Source organism: Oncorhynchus nerka, linkage group LG23, assembly GCF_034236695.1.
Source record: "Oncorhynchus nerka isolate Pitt River linkage group LG23, Oner_Uvic_2.0, whole genome shotgun sequence".
NCBI lineage: Eukaryota > Metazoa > Chordata > Actinopteri > Salmoniformes > Salmonidae > Oncorhynchus > Oncorhynchus nerka.
Window position 1 is genome coordinate 24696131 of NC_088418.1, and position 24451 is coordinate 24720581.

The 24451-nt window shown below is 43.3% G+C and overlaps 1 protein-coding gene and 1 long non-coding RNA gene across 2 annotated transcripts in view; one reads left to right on the plus strand and one right to left on the minus strand.

Annotated features, from left to right (window-relative positions):
• The window catches only part of rhbdl1 (rhomboid, veinlet-like 1 (Drosophila)), a 51237-nt gene extending 35281 nt beyond the window's left edge, over nucleotides 1-15956 (minus strand). Inside the window, exons 1-2 of the mRNA XM_029629429.2 lie at nucleotides 15505-15956; nucleotides 586-744 (exon numbers count right to left, since the gene is read on the minus strand). Of these exons, the coding sequence (XP_029485289.1) occupies nucleotides 586-744; nucleotides 15505-15543 (198 nt within the window). The 5' untranslated portion in view covers nucleotides 15544-15956. The remainder of the gene's footprint in view (nucleotides 1-585; nucleotides 745-15504) is intronic.
• Nucleotides 5969-23791, plus strand: LOC115106568 (uncharacterized). Its single transcript, XR_003860056.2, has 2 exons — nucleotides 5969-6297; nucleotides 22269-23791. It is a non-coding gene; the product is annotated as an uncharacterized LOC115106568 (long non-coding RNA).
• Nucleotides 23792-24451: the final 660 nt, after the last annotated feature.

A 24451-nucleotide genomic window follows, 5' to 3' on the forward strand; every position in this document is an offset into this window, starting at 1 on the left:
AATCACGCTGCTTAAACCCATATGCTGCGAGGAGAAGAAACATGCTCTGGTCTACGGCTACACTCAAGACTAAGAATCACCTCAGCCCCTTTAAAAGGCTTTGCATTAATTCGATATATCGGAACAAAGGTCTAAACACAGACAGGTTAAGTGGAGAGGAATGAATAATAATATCTCTGACCTCCTAGCAGCATCAGAACTCAGAACACTGCTCAGTAGAAGACATTGAGGCAGGATTTTCCCCTTTGCTCTACCAACAGCTAATACAGTATAATGTATAACCGTGTGTGTGTGTGTGTGTGTGTGTGTGTGTGTGTGTGTGGCACTTGTGTGTGTATTTATTTATCATTACATTTTGTTTGTGTGTATTTATTTATCATTACATTTTGTTTGTGTGTATTTATAATTACATTTAATTAGAAAGATCAAACCTCTTTCTGAAGAACAAAAGACTGCAATGGGCAGGTACACTTTGACATCATGAACCTCGAATCATTCTGTAGCAAGTGTGTGCACATACTATACGTGCTTCTCTGTGTGTGTGTGTGTGTGTGTGTGTGTGTGTGTCCATTCCCTGTCACTCACCAGCTCGATGAGCTCCTGGTAGCACACCTGTCCATCCTCGTTGCTCTGCACCAGTGCAAACAGCATGTCCAGTTTGGAGGGGTCCAGCTGCAGCTCATGGTGCTCCACCAGACTGGTGAAGTTCTCCACTGCAATGAAACCGGTGTTGTCTGGGTCCAGCTGGCAAAACACAACAACACATGAATATCAGTGCAGGCTGATCAGAATGCTGCTGTTGACGATTCTAGTAGTAGGGCTTATTAGCAAGGATCGGCTCAATTCCATTTCAATTCAGGGAACTCAAGATTGGAAAAGTGACATTCCTTTCCTACGTTGAGTAAATTGAAAGGGAATTAATCCTGTTCATTTCCAATAATTATCTTTCTCTACCTCCCGTTCTTGATATACAAAACACATCTCATCTGCAGTGCTTTTTAAAAGCACATTGCGCTCAATAGACAACAGTTATGTAGAGGGGTACTATGTTTATCAACTAGTCCATAGACAACAGTCGACAGCAGACAGACAATAGAACAGACAGACCAGGACAATGGAGAGTAACGGAGCCAAGAGAGAAGAGTCTGTCAATGAGAGCAGCATTAATTAAGCCATACTTTCAGTGGGAACGTCAATGGAAGAATTAGACCAGCCTTAAAAACAGAACACTAGCTAGCTGTATTTATTCAAATTAAATGGGCAGGCGAGAAGAAAAGAGCAGGCTGATAACATCAGTCATTTGGCAGGACTGATAACCAAAATGGGCCAACATGTCAAAATGGTACACCGTGACCTGAACCCACTGTACGACTGAAATCCCACCGCTGTCACCATATGTCGTTGTACAGAATGAAATCAGTAGAGAGCATTAGATTCTCTGGAGTCTTTCCTTTCATTTTGGAGTCGAAGTCACAGTTTTTCCTTCTAATGAGTTTAGTGAGTCGCGTTCTAGCTGAATTTGTGGACCAATCAGGACAGTGTGGTTTTCATTAATCACCACTCTCACTGTGAGGCGACCGGCCCCTGTGGGTTACTACCGCTGAAGCTCGCACGCCTCGGTCTACCCGTGATTAATTTAAGCGGGGGAGTGTCATAAAAATCGCCAGAGTTTAACCGTCCGAAATAGTGCCGGTTAAAAATGGCCCATAAAGTTTAGGGTGTGTATGTGCGTGTGGTGTACAGTGTGTATGAGCCCTCTTCCGACTGTGTTTTTATGTTTGTACTGTATCTATCCGTCATCAACTGCCTATTTTCCTTCCCTTTTTAAATATTCAATTTAATTTGATTCAACTGCTCATTAATATCCCGTGCTAGTTTTTCATTAGGGTGTCTAGTTTGAGTTGTCTAGTCCTGTGTATGAGTTTACCTAAGGCCAAACCCATCCAGCACAAACAGACCATAATGGGACGACCGCTCAGTGCCTAGCCCTTTACTATGTTTCCTGTAATGCTAACGTAGACTCATTAGTCATCTGAGAGTAAACCAACAGCTCCTTGTCGCTCCAGGGCGGAACAGTGGTCTTTCAGCTGTTGCATCACTCTGGAGTCACCCACAGTGTGTATCATGTTGGTCTGTGTAAAGATAGGAGGGACTCTCAATGTTCCCCATTGTGGTTTGGGCCCTTTCGTTCTGAATATAGATGGCCCTGTGACTCAGTGGGCAGAGGTAATTTCCCTGACTGCCTCAGGATCAGGAGTGGAGAGTGGTTGTATAAACACTGAGCCTGGCAGTACCAGTCTATACTGCAGCTGCCACAAGGTCAACAGCTTTACAGCTCAATTTAGCAAGGAAGATCAATCAGAAAATCATTGGGAATGCCTTATACATAGTGTGTGTGTGTGTGTGTGTGTGTGTGTGTGTGTGTGTGTGTGTGTGTGTGTGTGTGTTTTGTTGTGTTACAGCCTGAAAATAAAATGGCTTAAATAAAGATTTATGTTGGTCACTGGCCTACACACAATACCCCATGATGTCTAAATGGAATTATGTTTTTCGAAATGTTTACAAATGAATAAAAAATGAAAAGCTGAAAGGTCTTGAGTCAATAAGTATTTAACCTCTTTGTTCAGGGGTAAAAATGTGCTTAACAATCCACATGACTTGCATGGACTCACTTTGTGTGCAATAATAGTGTTTAACATGATTTTTGAATGACTACCCCATCTCTGTACCCCACCCTACACAGGTTCCTCAGTCGAGCTGTGAATTTCAAACACAGATGCAACCACAAAGACCAGGAAAGTTTTTCCATTGTCTTACAAAGGGAACCTATTGCATCTAAAGCAGACAATGAATATCTCTTTGAGCATTGTTAAGTTAATTACACTTTGGATGGTGTATCAATACACCCAGTCACTCACTCCTTCCTAACTCAGTTGCCGGTGAGGAAGGAAACTACTCAGGGATTTAACCATGAGGCCAATGGTGACTTTAAAACAGTTGAAGAGTATAATTTCTGTGATAGGAGAACAACAACATTGTAGTTACTCCACAATACTAACCTTATTGATAGAGTGAAAAGAAGGAAGCCTGTACAGAATACAAATATTCTAAAACCTGCATCCTGTTTGCAACAAAGCACTAAAGTAAAACTGCAAAAAATGTGGGCAAAGCAATTCATTTTGTTCTGAATACAACGTGTTATGTTTGGGGCAAATCCAATACATTAGCAAGTACCACTCTCCATATTTTCAAGCATAGTGGTGGCTGCATCATGTTATGGTATGCTTGTAAACGTTAAGGACTGGGAAGTTTTTCAGGATAAAAAAGAAATGGAAGTAAGCACAGGCAAAATCCTAGAGGAAAATCTGGTTCAGTCAATTTTCAGCAGGACAACAAGCTAAAACACAAGACCAAATCTACACTGGAGTTGCTTACCAAGTTATAGTTTTTACTTAAATCTACTTGAAAATCTATGGCAATACCTGAAAATGGTTGTCTAGCAATGATCAACAACCAATTTGACAGAGCTTGAAGAATTTGAAAATGAATAATGGGCAAAAGTTGCATAATCCAGATGTGGAAAGCTCTTAGAGACTCACAGCTGTAATTGCTGCCAAATGTGCATACACAATATTGACTCAGAGGTGTGAATACTTATGTAAATGAGATTTAATTTTCAATAAATTTGCTAACATTTAAAAAAACAAAAACATTTTTACTTTGTCATTATTGCTATTGTGTGTACATGGGTGAGAAAAAAGGTTGGCATACAGGCTGTAAACACAGCAAAATGTGGAATAAGTCAAGGGGTATGAATACTTTCTGAAGGCCTATCACTCTCTCTTTGTGGAGTTATTTTCCTCGTCCACTGTACTGATTTCAGCAGCATCTACAGCTGTTTAATTGAACAAAACCAACTCTTTCATTCAAATGAATCGACTGTTCACCCTCCCCAGGTCTCTTGTTATTTATTTATTAACCCAGGGGCAGGGTACTAGCAGTCATGTACTAGTGTGTAAGCTTGATGATGGTTCAAGTCAGATGGTAGCATGTTAGCTCTGTTGATACTGGCAATCAAATGTTAGCGGCCTACCCTTTCTGAATGCTAATAGCAGCAACGACTGTAAATGCCTGTGTTTTCCTTATCACACTTTGTTGTAAAAGCTATTTTTAATCTCAACAGGCAGGCACACGTGCAAATGTACGCACACGTGGACACGGACACAAGCATTTCACTGTAAGGTCTACACCTGTTGTATTTGTCGCATGTGACGAATAACATTGGATTTGAAACACGCGGATACGGACACACACACACAAACTGGTAATCAGTCAACTCGTGACATAACACACACTGGGTAATCTCTGCTGAACGCCGGGGCCCCTTACTGGCTGGACCTGACCACCTGGAGCTTGTATGAGGCTTCCTGAAATGCAGCTAAAGCGAAAGCATGTATGAAAATGAACCAAGAAAGAAAGAAGGCTCAGATCTATTTTTACTTAATCCCCTTACTGTGTGTTTCATGGAGGTTTGTTGAATCACAGTCGATTCTGCCCCCGGTGCCGAGGAGAGAGAGCGAAGGGGTGCAGATACAACCAACGTTTTACACAGGCTGAGTGTAGGACACTAGGATGATAGGAGGGGGAGAAAGGGAGGGCATGACCATAATCATGGTTTGAGTTTTAGTGAGGTTCGGAAGGGGGGGGGGACAACAAAAAACAGCAAAAGTTTGCAAAAATTACCCCAGCCATTATTACCTTGGCTGCTGTAGCTTCATTCACTTCAATCAATCTACAAACACGTAGCCTATTAGCCATACAGATGTAATGTTTCTCCCTGAAAGGAGGGAAATATGAGATGTGATTCACACTGACACGTATAGCATCAGCGACTGTTCAGTCAGTTGTAATGATGAATTGCATTAAAATCCTCAACTCTTTACATAGATATCTCTTTTCTCAAACTACATAGCCTTCACGTTTGTATTCCGAGGCATTACTAATCAAGCTCTGCACAAACACATCAATGGAGCACAGAGATGATCGTATTATCACATACAGGATATTACTTATTGTATTAATATCAGTGATATAGAGGTAAAAAAAAATAAAGTGGCAATGGGTAAACTAAACTCCAGTGGGCAATGGAGATAAGACAAACAACCACTGACATAAACAAAAACATTTTTATAACTTTGTTTGCATCTTAATGTAGGGAAGATAGGCTATGTGGAGATGTTCATATTGAAACATACTGTATCTTTTCCCTAACTTGTTTGATAAGATTAGTACAGATTTTCTCAGGTGTCACCACATGGGGCCCCGACCCCAAGTATGGGAACCACTATACTAAGCTCTCTCTCTGCTTGATTCCTCTCTCTCTCTCTGTCTCCTCTGCTTCCTTCTGCATGCATTGCAGCCTACCTCAGCTTCACCACTGAGCGCCACATCACTTTCCATCTCAGTAGTCTATTCTCTGTAAAGCAAAGTTATTATGAGAACTTAGTAGCCTGCTAAGGTAGGCTCCGTTTAACGTTAGCTTCTTGATTCATCCTTCTATCTAGCTACGTAATACTAGCCAGAGCCCTTCAACCAGGAGGCTCCTCAAAAGAAGATGGGGATCACCATCCTACTCAGGGAATTTCATAAAAATAAAAGTTGTGAAACATTAAAGGGGAATTTCACCCTGGGAGAATCTGGGCTTGTTTTCATCATGTCCGAGGCATTTCTAGGTCAGTGAAATGTGTTTCACACATAACTGCCCAGGAGGAAGGTCTGGGCTTTGCACGCTGACTGATACACCCTATGACTGCTTCTGGTGTCCTTGATATGGTTGTCCTTGTCCTTGATATGGTTGTCCTTGTTTGATAGAGCCATTAGAAGTCTTTCAATGATGTTCCTATCAACGGATTCATTGCTAGATATACAAGCTGACAGCTTTTCTCCAGTCTCTGAAAGACTACAACCCGTGTGGTGTGGGGTGGTGCTTCGTGCTCTTGCCCTGTCCCTCCACTAATGCAGGCTTTTTTCAAAGGGAGACGTACACCAATAACACAATCCTTTGGTCAACATTGAAAAAACTGTCCAGACCGCAATGGCTTCAAGTGATTCCTCTCACCAACACGAATTCAACAATGGAGCCTTTTTTTCGTTGCTACATGGTCACATTCAACCATACATGTTTCAACCGGAATATAGCGAAGAGGATTTGAAACAAAGAGTTGAATTTAGCTAAAAGCTCAGCTACAGCCAATGGCAGCACCAAGAGGGAAGATCACAAATATTGTGGCTTGCTAAGTAAGTTATTTTTTCCTGCAAGCCCCCTAGCTAGCTAACTTTAGTTTATCTACTGAAACTCATATTGTGTATTGCTGGCTAACATGTGTTACAGTTAATTTTTCTGTTTGCTAACTTAACACGTGTTACACATAATTTGTATGTTTGCAAAGTTAGCTAAACAACTACAGGTAGTCATATCTATGACTAAAAGTAGATTAGTTGTACATTCGGAGATCTATTGTATCTCGATTGTAAAACCTCTTCTCTTTTTAGTTGTAGATATGGCTAGCTGCTAAACAGCAAGCTACAACGTTACAACCAGCCACCTAAAGCTAGGTTGACCAACAAACGTTAGCACGACTGGAGATGGCTAGCTAGTTAGCCTGGCACCTGCCAACTTGTTACTATGCGCCAGGCCTTGCATTTGTAACTTTTTAGCAAACGTGTAACATTAACTGTAAATAGTTGTATTAGCCAGCTGTGTAACATGTAACATAATTGACGAGGGTTGACATTGGTTATGACTTCAAAATCACAGATGTAAATAACAATGATTAAGTTTACTAACAGTGAGTAGAAACAACAATGCAACAATTTAACTGTTGTAAATCTCTAAAACTGATAAATTGGTTTTACTATATAAAAATATATTTGCCTAAGCATGTCTGATAGACACGGTTGTAGCTAGATACTGTCTGCCTAACTACCTAGGTACATTTGTACAGTCTGGTCACTGTGCAAAAGGTTGAGAGTTATGCCATGTTTCTATAGACCCTTTTCTAGTACCCACCACACTGACATCACACACAGATGCGTGCAACTCTTGACTGCAGTGAGAAAGCCATCGCCATCCGAGCCCATTCAACATAGCCTAGATTTATGTTTAAATTACATCTAGACAAAATAGCTTTTTTGGGGTTCTCATACGCTTACAATTATGTTTTGATCGTTTTTTAAAGTATAATGCAGTTGATTTGCGATGATGACAAAAACATGATATTAAGTAGGACATTCACACGAGCCTTGAAATCCAAAAGTAGTGTGAAATGCACTTATAAGCAACATGTAAATAGAGGCTTTTTTTGCTGCCGTTCTATAAGAACTCCCATTTGTTCTGCCACCAAGTTACGCACATCGCCCTCCTGCAGCAATGTTTACAAACACAGACAGGGGTCTATTAGGCTAGATATCTAAATGTAATCTATGAGCCTGTACACATGTATGCATGTTCAACTAGTCTACCCTAATGTTGTCATGCTGGCACAGTTCCTCTGTCGTTCAAACTCTGCAAAGGAGTATCATTTATTATATTCTTTGTTTTAGAAGACAATACTGTGTGGTGCCTTGGCTTTTTCCTGGTGTGGATACATGTAGAGAAACATAATTCCTCTGCCTGCGTGTGTCATTGTAGCAGAACTGTTTCCCTCTCGATGGATTGGACATATGCGGTATTTCAAGCAGGGTAGCCTAGTGGTTAGAGCGTTGGACTAGTAACCGAAAGGTTGCAAGTTCGAATCCCCGAGCTGACAAGGTACAAATCTGTCGTTCTGCCCCTGAACAGGCAGTTAACCCACTGTTCCTAGGCCGTCATTGAAAATAAGAATTTGTTCTTAACTGACTTGCCTAGTAAAATAAAGGTAAAAAAAAGAATTTCAAGATGACTCAAGATGAGCTGAATGGCAGTTTGATCTGACAACACTTCTCCCACAGGGTTCCCTGAACTTACTGTATGTTTCTTTCGAATGGCAATTTCATCATGAACAACTCTCCCATCCTTTGCTGATGACCAATTCTCTTAGCTACAGATTGTTCCACCAGATAATGTGATTTAACCAAAGATTTTTGCTATCATTTACTGGGAGTTAACATTAGCTAGGTGGCTAGGTGGCTAATGCTAACGTTAGCTAGGTGGTTAATGTAAGCTACGCTAGGGTTTAGGGTTAAGGTTAAGGTTAGGAGTTACGTTAAAGTTCTAAGGTTAGGGTTACCAAACAAGCTAAGTAGTTGCAAAGTAGTAAGTAGTTGAAAAGTTGCTAATTAGCTCAAATGCTAAAGTTGTCCGTGATGAAATTCAAACACGCAACTCTCTTTTCATTATTCCCTTAAGTAAACGTATGTCTTATATAAGCCTACCAAACGTAACATATCGCACTGATTTGAATATCCCGCATTTTTGTTTACTATGTTACGTCTAGTCTGTGAGGCCAGCCTGGTTTAACAAGTACCAGGAGCAACCATCTTCTGAGAAGGTGAAGAGGCGGTGAAGGATTGGTCTTTGTTGGTAATTAGAACTATTAACAATCAATACATTTAATTAGGAAAACGGAGTCGCGTGAATGATGCTTGTAAGCGGAGCCTTTTTGCTTAGTCAGGGTAGTGGGGTTCCTGACTGTCTGACAGAGGAAGAAAGGAAAAGAGATAGGGAAAAACAGAGAGAAGGAGGAGGGGTGAGAGAGGAGAAGAGGGAAGGGATGGTGCAGAAAGGCAGCTGTTATTGAAGCGATCCAACAGCGGGAGGATGACGAGTTGACAAGCCACATCATTGCCATGGTTACATGCTTTTGCCTTTCCCCTTTAGGAGTGCTGGGGCATGAGGAAGAGACGGATAAAGAGGGAAGAGAGGGGATGAAGAAAGGTTAGAGGGGGAGGTGGAGCACTGGAGTAGGAAAAGATGGATATAGATGGTTGGAGAGATAATGAGGGGAATGGATAAAAGGATGGGCTGAGGAAAAAGGAAGGATGAAAGAGGGGAGGGCTAAGGGCCCAAGGGGGGGGGGGGTGACACCAGTACCTAGGAATGGAGAGGGTGAAAGGGTTAACGAAAGGAAAGAGGACGAGATAGGGTGAAGAAAAATATGGTGGGAGCAAGTAGAAGAGGATGGATGAAGATAGGGGGATGAAATAGTGCGGATGAGAAGGAGGCTGCATGGGAATGATCTCTCTGTTAACCCCCAGGACCTCTATTACCGTCAGCAGAGCAACCAGCCACTGAGGCTGACCTCAGTGCAGACCTCACTTAACTGAGCAACCAACACTACAGTGGGGAAGGGGAGAAGACCCTGACCTGGGAACAGACCGCAGCCATAAATAAAAATAAGGAAGTTCTAGGTACTTTCAGTAATTATTTGTGCAGTGCCTATCTATGAAGTAGTAGGAGTGTAGTACTGTAGTAACATGAGTGTGCTAATTTAGCATTGTAGTAGTAGGAGTGCAGCAATATACACTGAGTGTACAAAGCATTAAGAACACCTTCCTAATATTGCCCTCAGAACCAGCACTACAGTGGAGAAGGGGAGAAGACCCTTAGGAGTGTAGTACTGTAGTAACATGAGTGTGCTAATTTAGCATTGGAGTAGTAAACATTAAGAACATCTTCCTAATATTGCCCTCAGAACAGCCTTAATTCGTAGAGGTGTGGACTCTACAATGCTTCCCGCAGTTGTGTCAAGTTGGCTGGATGTCCTTTGGTTGGTGGACCATTCTTGATACACACGGGAAACTGTTGAGTATGAAAAACCCAGTAGAGCGGCAGTTCTTGACACACTTAAATTGGTGCGCCTGGCACCTACTATTATACCCCGTTCTAAGGCACTTACATATTTTACCTTGCCCATTCACCCTCTGAATGACACACATACACAATCCATGTCTCTATTGTCTCAAGACTCTTAACCTGTCACCTCCCCTTCATCTACACTGATTGAAATGGATTTAACAGGTGACACAAATAAGGGATCATAGCTTCACCTAGATTCACCTTGTCATGAAAAGAGCAGATGTCCTTCATGTTTTGTACACTCAGGATAGTACTGTAGTAGTATTAGAGTGGTGTAGTAGTGTAGTAGTACACATGAAGCATCTGAGTATTGCAGTATTTTGAGAGTAGTATAAGTGTTGCAGTAGTACTTGCGTGGCAGTGTATTACCATAGCGCTAGTGTCTGAGCTAACCGGGTATCCACAGCTGTTCTCTGACTGGGCCACTCTGTAATTATCATACGGCTGCAGCATTCTAGGCTACTGTGGCACTGACTGACTGCAAGATGGTGGCAGCCAGGCCACCACAACAGCTCTTCCTCGAACCGATTACTACATTTTCTTCCATTTACACATCCAGCACTGTCACACAAAAAAACGTCAAGAGACATTCCTCAAATGCCGCGCATGAAAAGCACCACACTGACGGTATCAGACCTCTAGGAAAAGGAAAGGGGACATAGGAACCTCATCCACGCTGTGGTTGGCATATATACAGTGGGGCAAAAAATAATTTAGTCAGCCACCAATTGTGCAAGTTCTCCCACTTTAAAAGATGAGAGAGGCCTGTAATTTTCATCATAGGTACACTTCAACTATGACAGACAAAATGAGAAAAAAAATCCAGAAAATCACATTGTAGGATTGTTAATGAATTTATTTGCAAATTATGGTGGAAAATAAGTATTTGGTTAATAACAAAAGTTTATCTCAATACTTTGTTATATACCCTTTGTTGGCAATGACAGAGGTCAAATGTTTTCTGTAAGTCTTCACAAGGTTTTCACACACTGTTGCTGGTATTTTGGCCCATTCCTCCATGCAGATCTCCTCTAGAGCAGTGATGTTTTGGGGCTATTGCTGGGCAACACAGACTTTCAACTCCCTCCAAAGATTTTCTATGGGTTTGAGATCTGGAGACTGGCTAGGCCACTCCAGGACCTTGAAATGCTTCTTACGAAGCCACTCCTTCGTTGCCCGGGCGGTGTGTTTGGGATCATTGTCATGCAGAAATACCCAGCCACGTTTCATCTTCAATGCCCTTGCTGATGGAAGGAGATTTTCACTCAAAATCTCACGATACATGGCCCCATTCATTCTTTCCTTTACACGGATCAGTCGTCCTGGTCCCTTTGCAGAAAAACAGCCCCAAAGCATGATGTTTCCACCCCCATGCTTCACAGTAGGTTTGGATGCAACTCAGCATTCTTTGTCCTCCAAACACGACGAGTTGAGTTTTTACCAAAAAGTTATATTTTGGTTTCATCTGACCATATGACATTCTCCCAATCTTCTTCTGGATCATCCAAATGCTCTCTAGTAAACTTCAGATGGGCCTGGACATGTACTGGCTTAAGCAGGGGGACACGTCTGGCACTGCAGGATTTGAGTCCCTGGCGGCGTAGTGTGTTACTGATGGTAGGCTTTGTTACTTTGGTCCCAGCTCTCTGCAGGTCATTCACTAGGTCCCCCCATGTGGTTCTGGGATTTTTGCTCACTGTTCTTGTGATCATTTTGACCCCACAGGGTGAGATCTTGCGTGGAGCTCCAGATCGAGGGAGATTATCAGTGGTCTTGTATGTCTTCCATTTCCTAATAATTGCTCCCACAGTTGGTATCTTCAAACCAAGCTGCTTATCTATTGCAGATTCAGTCTTCCCAGCCTGGTGCACGTCTACAATTTTGTTTCTGGTGTCCTTTGACAGCTCTTTGGTCTTGGCCATAGTGGAGTTTGGAGTGTGACTGTTGGAGGTTGTGGACAGGTGTCTTTTATACTGATAACAAGTTCAAACAGGTGCCATTAATACAGGTAACGAGTGAAGGACAGAGGAGCCTCTTAAAGAAGAAGTTACAGAGAGCCAGAAATCTTGCTTGTTTGTAGGTGACCAAATACTTATTTTCCACCATAATTTGCAAATAAATTAATAAAAATCCTACAATGTGAGTTTCTGGATTTTTCTCCCTCATTTTGTCTGTCATGGTTGAAGTGTACCTATGATGAAAATTACAGGCCTCTCTCATCTTTTTAAGTGGGAGAACTTGCACAATTGGTGGCTGACTAAATACTTTTTTGCCCCACTGTACGTCAAAACGGTATAACCCTGTCCTTTATGTAGCAGGTGAAAATAACTCTGTAAGGAGGGGAATCGCAGAGGAGATATTTATCAACTAATGATCGCATGGCTCAGTGATGGTGGAGCTCTAGCTCCCAGTTTCCTTATTAAGTGTCATGGCTATATAAATATATGTGTGTATGAAGAAGAGACGGAAGGAGATAAAGAGGGAAGAGAGAGGATGAAGAAAGGTTAGAGGGGGAGGTGGAGCACTGGAGTAGGAAAAGATGGATATAGATGGTTGGAGAGATAACGAGGGGAATGGATAAAAGGATGGGCTGAGGAAAAGGGAGGATGAAAGAGGGGAGGGCGACACCAGTACCTAGGAATGGAGAGGGTGAAAGGGTTAACGAAAAGAAAGAGGATGAGATAGGGTGAAGAAAAATATAGAAGAGGATGGATGAAGATAGGGGGATGAAATAGTGCGGATGAGAAGGAGGCTGCAGGGGAATGATCTCTCTGTTAACCCCCAGGACCTCTATTACCGTCAGCAGAGCAACCAGCCACTGAGGCTGACCTCAGTGCAGACCTCACTTAACTGAGCAACCAACACTACAGTGGGGAAGGGGAGAAGACCCTGACCTGGGAACAGACCGCAGCCATAAATAAAAATAAGGAAGTTCTAGGTACTTTCAGTAATTATTTGTGCAGTGCCTATCTATGAAGTAGTAGGAGTGTAGTACTGTAGTAACATGAGTGTGCTAATTTAGCATTGTAGTAGTAGGAGTGCAGCAATATACACTGAGTGTACAAAGCATTAAGAACACCTTCCTAATATTGCCCTCAGAACAGCCTTAATTCGTAGGGGAGTGGATTCTACAATGCTTCCCGCAGTTGTGTCAAGTTGGCTGGATGTCCTTTGGTTGGTGAACCATTCTTGATACACACGGGAAACTGTTGAGTGTGAAAACCCAGTAGAGTTGCAGTTCTTGACAGACTTAAATTGGTGCGCCTGGCACCTACTATTATACCCCGTTCTAAGGCACTTACATATTTTACCTTGCCCATTCACCCTCTGAATGACACACATACACAATCCATGTCTCTATTGTCTCAAGGGTCATGGCTCTTAACCTGTCACCTCCCCTTCATCTACACTGATTGAAGTGGATTTAATAGGTGACACCAATAAGGGATCATAGCTTTCACCTGGATTCACCTGGTCAGTCTATGTCATGAAAAGAGCAGATGTCCTTCATGTTTTGTACACTCAGTATAGTACTGTAGTAGTATTAGAGTGGTGTAGTAGTGTAGTAGTACACATGAAGCATCTGAGTATTGCAGTATTTTGAGAGTAGTATAAGTGTTGCAGTAGTACTTGCGTGGCAGGTGTATAACCATAGCGCTAGTGTCTGAGCTAACCGGGTATCCACAGCTGTTCTCTGACTGGGCCACTCTGTAATTATCATACGGCTGCAGCATTCTAGGCTACTGTGGCACTGACTGACTGCAAGATGGTGGCAGCCAGGCCACCACAACAGCTCTCCCTCGAACCGATTACTACATTTTCTTCCATTTACACATCCAGCACTGTCACACAAAAAAACGTCAAGAGACATTCCTCAAATGCCGCGCATGAAAAGCACCACACTGACGGTATCAGACCTCTAGGAAAAGGAAAGGGAACATAGGAACCTCATCCACGCTGTGGTTGGCATATATACGTCAAAACGGTATAACCCTGTCCTTTATGTAGCAGGTGAAAATAACTCTGTAAGGAGGGGAATCGCAGAGGAGATATTTATCAACTAATGATCGCATGGCTCAGTGATGGTGGAGCTCTAGCTCCCAGTTTCCTTATTAAGTGTCATTGCTATTTAAATAAATATATATGTGTGTGGGGGGAGAAACAGCCTGAGCTCAGCACAGCTACCTCCTGCAGACAAAGACTAATAAAGTCACTCATGTAGCGTTCTCTCGCTCGCTCTCTCTCTCTCTCTGCAGAGTCTGATGTAGCAGCCCAATATGAAAGAGGTGCCTGCAACTAGCCCTCTAACATAAAGAGTGTTTCTCCACTGAAACCTCACACATTAAAGCTACAAGTAAATGATCACGCTATCCCCTTTGTATCTTCGAGGATTTGCTCATAAACGATTCACTATATGCCTGCTGCTACTTGCGAACTTGAAAACCACCGTGACCACAGCACATCCTTTAACCACATTCACATTCACTCAATATTCCTTGGTGGCTTTCTCCTTGTCATACATAAACACACACACATATTGAAAAAAGGTCAGGTAAAACACGCGGGCATCCACACACGCACACGCACGTACACACACGTACACACACACACACACACACACACACACACACACACACACACACACACACACACACACACACACACACACACACACACACACACACACACACACACACCTCTAAGTCTGTTGATCAATGTGTTACAGATAGGCCCCTCGTGACCCTTAGACCCTGCAGCAGATAATCAATGCCTCCCTCTCTCAGCAGAATGATTGCCCATTCTATCTATCAATCAGGCAAATCCCCACTGGTGCCTCAGAACAGTGGGATGGTCCAGTCAGCTAATGACATGAATGAGGGATGGGGGGGTTAGGGTTAGGGGGGCAGACTGATAAGATGAACACTAGCATGCACACACACACACAAAGTTGATAAAACAAAGCAATAAAGTAGGCTTTGATTTAACTAACAAAACACTTTAAATACTAGAACTGAAAAATGTGAAGAACGTTCAAAGATGAATAAATGCCTCCTTAGAGAGCTGAAAGGGTGCTTGAGGCTGTGGCTGTCTGTGGCTGTCTTTGTGCTGGACCTTGATACTGCAGAGCACAGCATCGCCTCTGGGTTATTTTTTGGCCAAGAGTAACATCTCTGAGTGTCTTTGAGATACTCAAGGACTAGGAAAAAGACTAGACGTCTAGACAGACCTATGGCAAACAATAACACAGGTACAACCAAAACTAGTGCCCAGATGAGTGGCCCACTGATCACAGTAAAATCATCAGGTCAGGACCAACCATCCATCATTACCACCGCTACCTACAATCAATTAATTCATAACACTGCTGCACAGGTAAACCAGGAAAATATGCCACTGCCACCTCAGCAAACTGTGATCCATGATCTGACCTCACCTTCAAAGGTATACTCTTCTATGACCCTATATTGCCTGAGTATTCCTCAGTAGCATCAGTCTACTACACTTTCCACCCCAGTGTGCCGACATGCCCCTTTTCCCACTCCCCTCTCCCCTAGCAGCAGTTCTCACTGATGCCTCTTGCCTTACATCTTTAGATAGACAGACAGCGGCTGGCTGCTGGCAGGAGACGGTAACCATAGAAACCCCCAATCGCTGCTTTGCTTGCTTACCTGCTCTTGTATGAGCTGAAACAGAGAGCTTCTATCCATATACTGGCCAGGGAGTTGAGAGGAGCCACCGAGGACAAGGGCATAGAGAGGAGCGAGCGGGCTGCTGGTGGTGGTGGTGGGGAGAGGGATGTTTGGATGAAGTAGAAGCGGGTACCTAAACAGTAGTGTTAGCCCCCTCCACTCCACGACGTGGCTACGTCCCCTGCTCAAAGGATGGAGAAGCCCAGCTAGCCTGATTCCTGGTGGCCCCTGGCTCTCCTGCTAGCAGTGTGGCTAACTAGCGGAGTAATCAGCAGCGTCTGTAGTGGTGGCAGGGTACTCTGTTGTGCCAGTGCAGTGTGGAAGGAGGCAGCCCAGCATAACAATCAAACAGCAGATCCAGCAGCTCTCATTCACTCACTCTCCTCCTCCCTACAGCACTGACTGCTCCCTCTCGCTCTCTCTTTTCTCTCTCTTCACTCACTCACACTGCACTGCCTGCATGCCAATGAGGTAGAGGAGGGAGGTGGCTCCTCTCGGCCAATGAGAACCGGAGAAGGAGGGGCCACTGGCTGTAGCTCCTCTCCTCACTGCAAGGAGGGCGTCTTGGAGAGGGAGAGAGGATAAGCTCCACTGCGGCCTCAGATACGGATGCACGTAGGCACATCTGTAACACAGACAGACAGACAGACAGACAGACAGATAGACAGACAGACAGACAGACAGACAGACAGACAGACAGACAGACAGACAGACAGACAGACAGACAGACAGACAGACAGACAGACAGACAGACAGACAGACAGACAGACAGACAGACAGACAGAGTAATTAAACACTTAAGCTACTTATGAACAGAAGGAATATATGCATACATCTACATGCAGGCCTATCACATATTGTAACAGACAAATGTGAATAAACATCACACTCAAACACACTAGGATGCACATTGTAATTAGAATGGTGGGAATGGCGGCCGTTTTACAGGCTCCTGACCAATAATGCTATTTTCTGTCTTTTTTTGCATTGATCTTAAAGTTTTTTTGTACATAATGTTTCCACCATCGTTTCCTGTGACCGAAAAGAGATTCCGGACATCAGAACAACAACCACTAACCTCGATTTGGACGAGGACTTCTACTTCAATGTGTCGGATGCAAAATACAGGGCCCTAATCGCCGACACTTGTAGACAATGCCACAGTGGCCGGCGTGCAGGCACCATGGTGAGATGAATGAATCATCTCTACCCTCTGTTCTATTGGCGAAAGTGCAATCGCTGGAAAATCAACTGGACAAGCTCCGTTCGAGACTATCCTATCAACGGGACATTAAGAACTGTAATATACTATGCTTCTCGGATTCGTGGCTGAACAAGGACATGGATAATGTAAATCTAGCTGTTTTTTCTATGCATCGGCAGGACAGAACGGCAGAGTCTGGTAAGATCAGTGGTGACGGTGTGCGTCTCTTTATAAACAATATTAAGGAAGTCTCGAGGTTCTGCTCGCCTGAGATAGAATACCTCATGATAAGTTGTAGACCATATTATTTACCAAGAGAATTTTCATCTGTATTTTTCATAGCTGTCTATTTACCACCACAAACCGATGCTGGCACTAAGACTGCACTCAACGAGCGGAATGGATCAAGAAAATGCTCATCCAGAGGCAGCGCTCCTAGTGGCCAGTGATTTTAATGCAGGAAAACTGAAATCCGTTTTACCTAATTTCTACCAGCATGTCACCTGTGCAACTAGAGCAGGGGTATTCAACTCTCACCCTATGAGTTCCAGAGCCTGCTGGTTTTCTGTACAACCTCATAATTAATTCTACACACTGGTGTACCAGGTCTAAATCAGTCCCTGATTAGAGGGAAACACATTGTGTGGAACTAGATTCAAGATCCAGATGAGTTTGAGGGAACTAGAGAGCTAAAATCTCTAGATCACCTTTACTCCACACACAGAGATGCATACAAAGCTCTCCCCCGCCCTCTATCCTCCTGAATCCTGCTTACAAGCAAACCTCAAACAGGAAGTACCAGTGACATGCTCAATACGGAAGTGAAGCAGATGCTAAGCTACAGGACTGTTTCGCGAGCATAGACTGGAATTCATCCTATGGCATTGAGGAGTCTACCACATCTTCACCGGCTTCATTAATAAGTGCATCGATGACGTTGTCCCCACAGTGACCGTACGTACCCCAACCAGAAACCATGGATTACAGGCAACATCTGCACTGAGCTAAAGGCTAGAGCTGCCACTTTCAAGGAGCAGGACACAAATCCGGATGCTTATAAGACATCCTGCTACGCCCTCCGACAAACCATCAAACAGGCAAAGCTTCAATACAGGACTAAGATTGAATCTTACTACACCGGCTCTGACGCTCGTCGGATGCAGCAGGGCTTGCAAACTATCACTGATTACAAAGGGAATCCCAGCCGAGAGCTGCACAGTAACACAAGCCTACCAGAAGAGCTAAATGCCTTCTACACTCAATTCGAGGCAAGCATCAGCTGTTCTGAACGACTGTATGATCAGGCTCTCCGTATACCTTTAAACAGGTTAACATTCACAAGGCCGCAAGGCCCAACGGATTACCGGGACGCTGACAAGTGTCTTCATCTGACATTTTTAAACTATCTCTGACCCAGTCTGTAATACCTGTTTCAAGCAAACCACCATACTCCCTGTGCCTAAGAACGCCAAGGTAACCTGTGTAAATGACTACCGCCCCATAGCACTCACATCTGTAGCCATGAAATGCTATGAAAGGCTGGTCATGGCTCACATCAACACCATCATCCCAGAAACTCTTGACCCACTCCAATTCGCATACCGCCCCAACAGATCCACAGAGGACACAAACTCTATTGTACTCCACACTGCCCTTTCCCACCTGGACAAAAGGAATGCTGTTCATTCACTACAGTTCAGAGTTCAACACCATAGTGCCTTCCAAGCTCATCACTGAGAACCCTGGGACTGAACACCTCCCTATGCAATTGGATCCTGGCCCGCCAGGTGATGAGGGTAGGCAACACAGCCGCAACGTTGACCCTAACCTCCCCCCCGGGGGTGCATGTTCAGTCCCCTCCTGTACAGCCTGTTCACCCACGACTGCATGGCCGTGCACGACTTCAACACCATCATTTAGTTTTCCGATGACACGACAGTGGTAAGCCTGATCACTGATGACGACGAGACAACCTATAGGGAGGAGGTCAGAGACCTAGCAGTGTGGTGCCAGGACAACAACCTCTCTCTCAACGTCAGCAAGACAAAGGAGGTGTAGTAGAGCTGGTCTAGATATTCAACTTCATCTGTGTCCACATCACTAAGGACCTATCGTGGTCCAAACACACCGACACAGTCACGAAGAGGGCACGACAACACCACTTCCCCCAAAGGCGGTTGAAAAGATTTGACATGGGCTTTCAGATCCTGAAAAAAATCTACAGCTGCACCATGGAGAGCATCGTGACTGGCTGCATCACTGCTTGGTATAGCAACTGCTCGGCATCCGACCGCAAGGCGCTACAGAGGGTAGTGTGTATGGCACAGTACATCACTGGGGCTGAACTCCCTGCCATCAAGGACCTCTACAGTGCTTTCGGAAAGTATTCAGACCCCTTGATTTTTTCCACATTTTATTAGATTACAGCTTTATTAAAAAATGTATTAAATATTTTTCCCCTCATCAATCTGCACACAATACCCCATAATGACAATGCAAAAATAGTTTTTATTGTTCGTTTAAAAAAAATCATTTTTGCTAATTTATTAAAAATAGAAAACTGAAACATCACATTTACATAAGTATTCAGTATTTTGTACTGAAGTACCTTTGGCAGTGATTACAGCCTCGAGTCTTCTTGGGTATGACACTACAAGCTTGGCATACCTATATTTGGGGAGTTTTTCCCATTCTTCTCTACAGACCCTGTCAAGCTCTGTCTGGTTAGATGGGGAGCGTTGCAGCACAGCTATTTTCAGGTCTCTCCAGAGTCTCCCAGTCCCTGCCTCCTAAAAATATCCCCACAGCATGATGCTGCCACCACCATGCTTCACCGTAGGGATGGTGCCAGCTTTTCCTCCAGACGTGATGCTTGGAATTCAAGCCAAAGAATTCAATTTTGGTTTCATCAGACCAGAGAATCTTGTTTCTCATGGTCTGAGAGTCTTTGGGTGCCTTTTGGCAAACTCCAAGCGGGCTGTCATGTGCCTTTTACTGAGGAGTGGCTTTTGTCTGGCCACTCTATCATAAAGGCCTGATTGGTAGAGTGCTGCAGAGATGGTTGTCCTTCTGGAAGGTTCTCCCATCTCCACAGAAGAGGAAGAGTCTTGGTGGTTCCAAACTTGTTCCATTTAAGAATGATGGAGGCCACTGTGTTCTTGGGGACCTTCAACGTTGCAGACATATTTGGTACCCTTCCCCAGTTCTGTGCCTCGAAACAATCCTGTCTCGGAGCTCTATGGACAATTAATTTGACCTCATGGCTTGGTTTTTGCTCTGACATGCACTGACAACTGTGGGACCTTATATAGACAGGTGTGTGCCTTTCCAAATCATGTCCAATCAAGTGAATTTACCACAGGTCGACTCCAATCAAGTTGTAGAAACATATCCAGGATGATCAATGGAAACAGGTGTCACATTCTGACCTTAGTTCCTTTGTTTTGTCTTTGTTTTAGTATGGTCAGGGCGTGAGTTGGGGTGGGCAGTCTATGTTCTTTTTTCTATGATTTGGGATTTCTGTGTTTGGCCTGGTATGGTTCTCAATCAGAGGCAGCTGTCAATCGTTGTCCCTGATTGAGAACCATACTTAGGTAGCCTGTTTTCACCCTTGAGTGGTGGGTGATTATTTTCTGTTGAGTGTTTGTATTCTGCACCAGACAGAACTGTTTCGGTTTCGTTCGTTCACTTTCTGTTTTTTGTTCAGTGTTCAATTTCTTTATTAGAAATATGGACACATACCACGCTGCGCATTGGTCCTTCGATCCTTCCTACTACTCCTCGTCAGAGGAGGAAGAATAACGTTACAACAGGATGCACCTGAGCTCAATTTCGAGTCTCATAGCAAAGGGTCTGAATACTTATGTAAATAAAGTATTTCTGTTTTTTATTTTCAAAAAATCTGCAAAAAAATAAAATAAACTGTTTTTGCTTTGTCATTATGGGGTATTGTGTGTAGATTGAAGAGAGAAAAAAATGATGTAATCAATTTTAGAATAAGGCTGTAACGTAACAAAATGTGGAAAAAGTCAAGGGTTCTGAATACTTTCCGAAGACACTGTATACTAGGCGGTGTCAGACGAAGGCCCTAAAAATTGTCAAAGACACCAGCCACCCAAGTCATAGACATTTCTCCCTGCGATCGCACAGCAAGCAGTACTGGAGCGCCAAGTCTTTGACCAAAAGGCACCTGAACAGCTTCTACCCGCAAGCCATAAGACTGCAGAACTGTTAATCATATGGCTACCCGGACAATTTACATTGCCCCCTATATTATTTATTTATCTTCATTCTTTTGCCTGGACTCCCTTACACTGGCTCTATGCAAACTAACTAGACTAACCACACACTACACTGACACTCCAAAACATACACGATTATTAACCCAACACACACACACACACACACACACACACACACACACACACACACACACACTTTATATATGCTGCTGCTACTCTGTTTATTATATATCCTGATTGCCTAGACAATTTGACCCCTTCGTGCATACTGTATTGCCTCAATTACCTCGACTACCTCGTACCCCTGCACATTGATTCAGTACTGGTACTCCTTGTATATAGTTTCGATATTGTTTTTATTGTGTTACTATTTCCTTTTTTTTTGCAAATACATGTCTTCCTTTTTAACTTTGCACTATTGTGAATGGGCTCGTAAGTAAGCATTTCACTGTAAAGTCTCCACCTGTTGTATTCCACGCATGTGACCAACACAATTTGATTTGACATTATAGCACATGCAGTCGGACACACACACTCACAAACAGGCACGCATAACTGAGAGACAGAGTTTGGATGGCATACCGAATCCCCCTCCGTAGTAACACACAAATGAATACCACCGCAATAACACTTCGGCAGAAATACCTGGCGTACAATAGATCCTTATAAGTAATACCAGTACAAAGCCTTTTTTATGTTAATCCCATGCATAATGAATGTAAATGACAAAGAGACCGCTGTATGGGGGCCTGAACATAAGGGTCAGAACATTAGATTGATTAATGGCGACTCGTAACCCCATGTGTGGACAGCCGTGGTAGGAGCAATGCTATTACCAGACCTATCAGATGGAGCTCCCCCTTAGCAGAGAACACATTATTATTTACAAATGCATACATCATAATCACTTCTCTTAAGGACAATGAGGATGGCTGGGGATACAGTAAATCCTGCCTTATGAAGTGAATTGGTGTATTAGTGTCCAATTGAAAGCTGTGGTAAGGCTGCTGTGGCTCATTTATGACCTGCTGGTGTATGAGGTCATCAATGTGTGACAACAATAAGCTATGATCCCCTCTCCATCCCCAGTCCAGTGCCAACTCTCAGCTCCTATGGTGCTCTGCTCTGCCTCTGGCCCAGTGACAAGACAGAGACTCTCTCTCGCTCTCTCTGTTTGTCTCGTAATTGTACCACACACTGTGACTCTCCGGCTCTTGGTAAATACATTCAGACTAAAGACATCATCTTAGACAACATCAATATCCAGACCTCATTAACACAGTGAATCGGGCCCACAGGTATGACCGGAAAGCTGTCGACTTCAGGAAGTGGAGCCCAAAGGGAAAAATAAAGGACAAATGAAGAGGTGAAGAAGGCAGGAACTTCCTGGGATGAAGCCAAGAATACTACCCAGAACAAGGTTCCCTGGAGATGCTCTGTTGAGGCCCTTTGCACCACAACAAACTCAAACGAATATGTCAAGTCAGGAACTGGAGAGCAGTTACAGTATGGTGAAATGTAGTCAGATCATTCAGGTCAGACATGACGCCCGATGACCTCCCACCAACGCCCCTCTCCTGTCAGTGAGAGATGGAGTGGTCTCTGATGGGTGGTCCCCTGGGTGGGCTCACACACCTGCACTCTTAGCACTGTCTGACTGGGCATTTTCCTAATGTTGGGAACCTACTTATCTTGGTTGAATGACAGTCCTACACTCTCCAGGCAGATGAATGTACAGTGCCTTCACAGAGTATTCATACCCCTTGACTTTTTCCACATTTTGCTGTGTCACAGTCTGAATTCATAACAGATTCAATATGTTTTATGTTTTTAGAAACATATATTTTTTTAATTGAATATTAAACATCCCTGAGTCAATGTATGTTAGAATAACCTCTGGCATCGATTACAGCTGTGAGTCTTTCTGGGTAAGTCTCTAAGAGCTATGCACACCTGGATTGTACAATATTTGCACATGGTGGTTGATCATGCTAGACAGCCATTTTCAAGTCCTACCATAGATTTCCAAGCAGATTTCATTCAAAACTGTAACTAGGCCACTCAGGAACATTTAATGTCTTCTTGGTAAGCAACTCCAGTGTATATTTAGCCTTGAGTGTTAGGTTATTGTCGTGCTCTAAAGTGCATTTATCTCCTAGCAATGTTCCCTCAATCTTTTTGCGGCGCTGAGCAAATTTCAGGTCTGCTGAGAGCAAACTTGAAAGTTGTGAAAATTCTTTACTGTGAACACTGAGAATGTACCGGCTTTAAGTTAAAGTTACAACAGTGGCTACTGTGGCTATTTGATCATAATGTAGGACTACCAGGGTGGCCTACCATCACAAACAATATAAAAATGCATCCCATAACATTTTAACATGGAAATAGCTGTCCTGTCATTCAACCTACAGTAGCAGCCAGTGTGTGGTATTCAATGTTGGCCTAAATTCCATGAAACTTTTGGGGAAAAAACTATGCAGGGCTTGACATGAACCTGTTTATCTGTCATGCCCTGGCCATAGAGAGGCTTTTATTCTCTATTTTGGTTAGGCCAGGGTGTGACTAGGGTGGGCATTCTAGTTTCTTTATTTCTATGTTTTCTATTTCGTTGTTTTTGGCCGAGTGTGGTTCCCAATCAGAGACAGCTGTCTATCGTTGTCTCTGATTGGGAATCATACTTAGGCAGCCTTTTTCCTTTTTCCCCACCTGTGTTTTGTGGGTAGTTGTTTTCTGTATAGGTGATTTGCCTTACAGAACTGTTCGTTTTTCACTTTGTTATTTTGTTAGAGTGTTTTGAGTAATAAATTATCATGAACACTTACCACGCTGCGCTTTGGTCCGATCCTCATTCTGACGAGAGAGTTACATTATCCACTTGTCCTTCAGACAGAGGTGACCGAAAATGTTGTTGCTTTGTTTGATGCAATAAACCACTTTACAAAATAAAATGCATTATTATTCCCATACCATTAGTACAGAGAATCAGACAAATTACAATACCCTCTGCTTATTGGATACTTAGCTTATTCAAGCCTGTCTCAAAATAAAACACTGTCCCTTTAAGACAAAAATGCTCATTACCTGACTTGCTTTTCAAAGATGTCTAGAAATGTACACGTTTGGTGTTCTTGTAGGAAGTAACCACTCCCCTGTTGCTGACTACAAATGATCTATAACTGGGTTAACAACTCACTAACTAGTTAATAACTCACTAACTAGCAAAGGATATGATCACAATGTGCACACGTGGCTACATGCAGCTTTTGCTTTGATCTCAAAACAAGCGCATCTACTCACAACCACAGCTGTAAACACAGTCCAGTTCAAAGTAAATGGCACATATCCATATATGGCAATGGTCTATTTGCAGATAGGCCTACTGCAGCTCTGATTGGCTAAGCCGCACTGGTCTGTGTTGAGTACGGGCTGAGTTGTGCGCAATAGAATCCTACTCCGATGCGAAGTTCAATCTTGTGTTCCT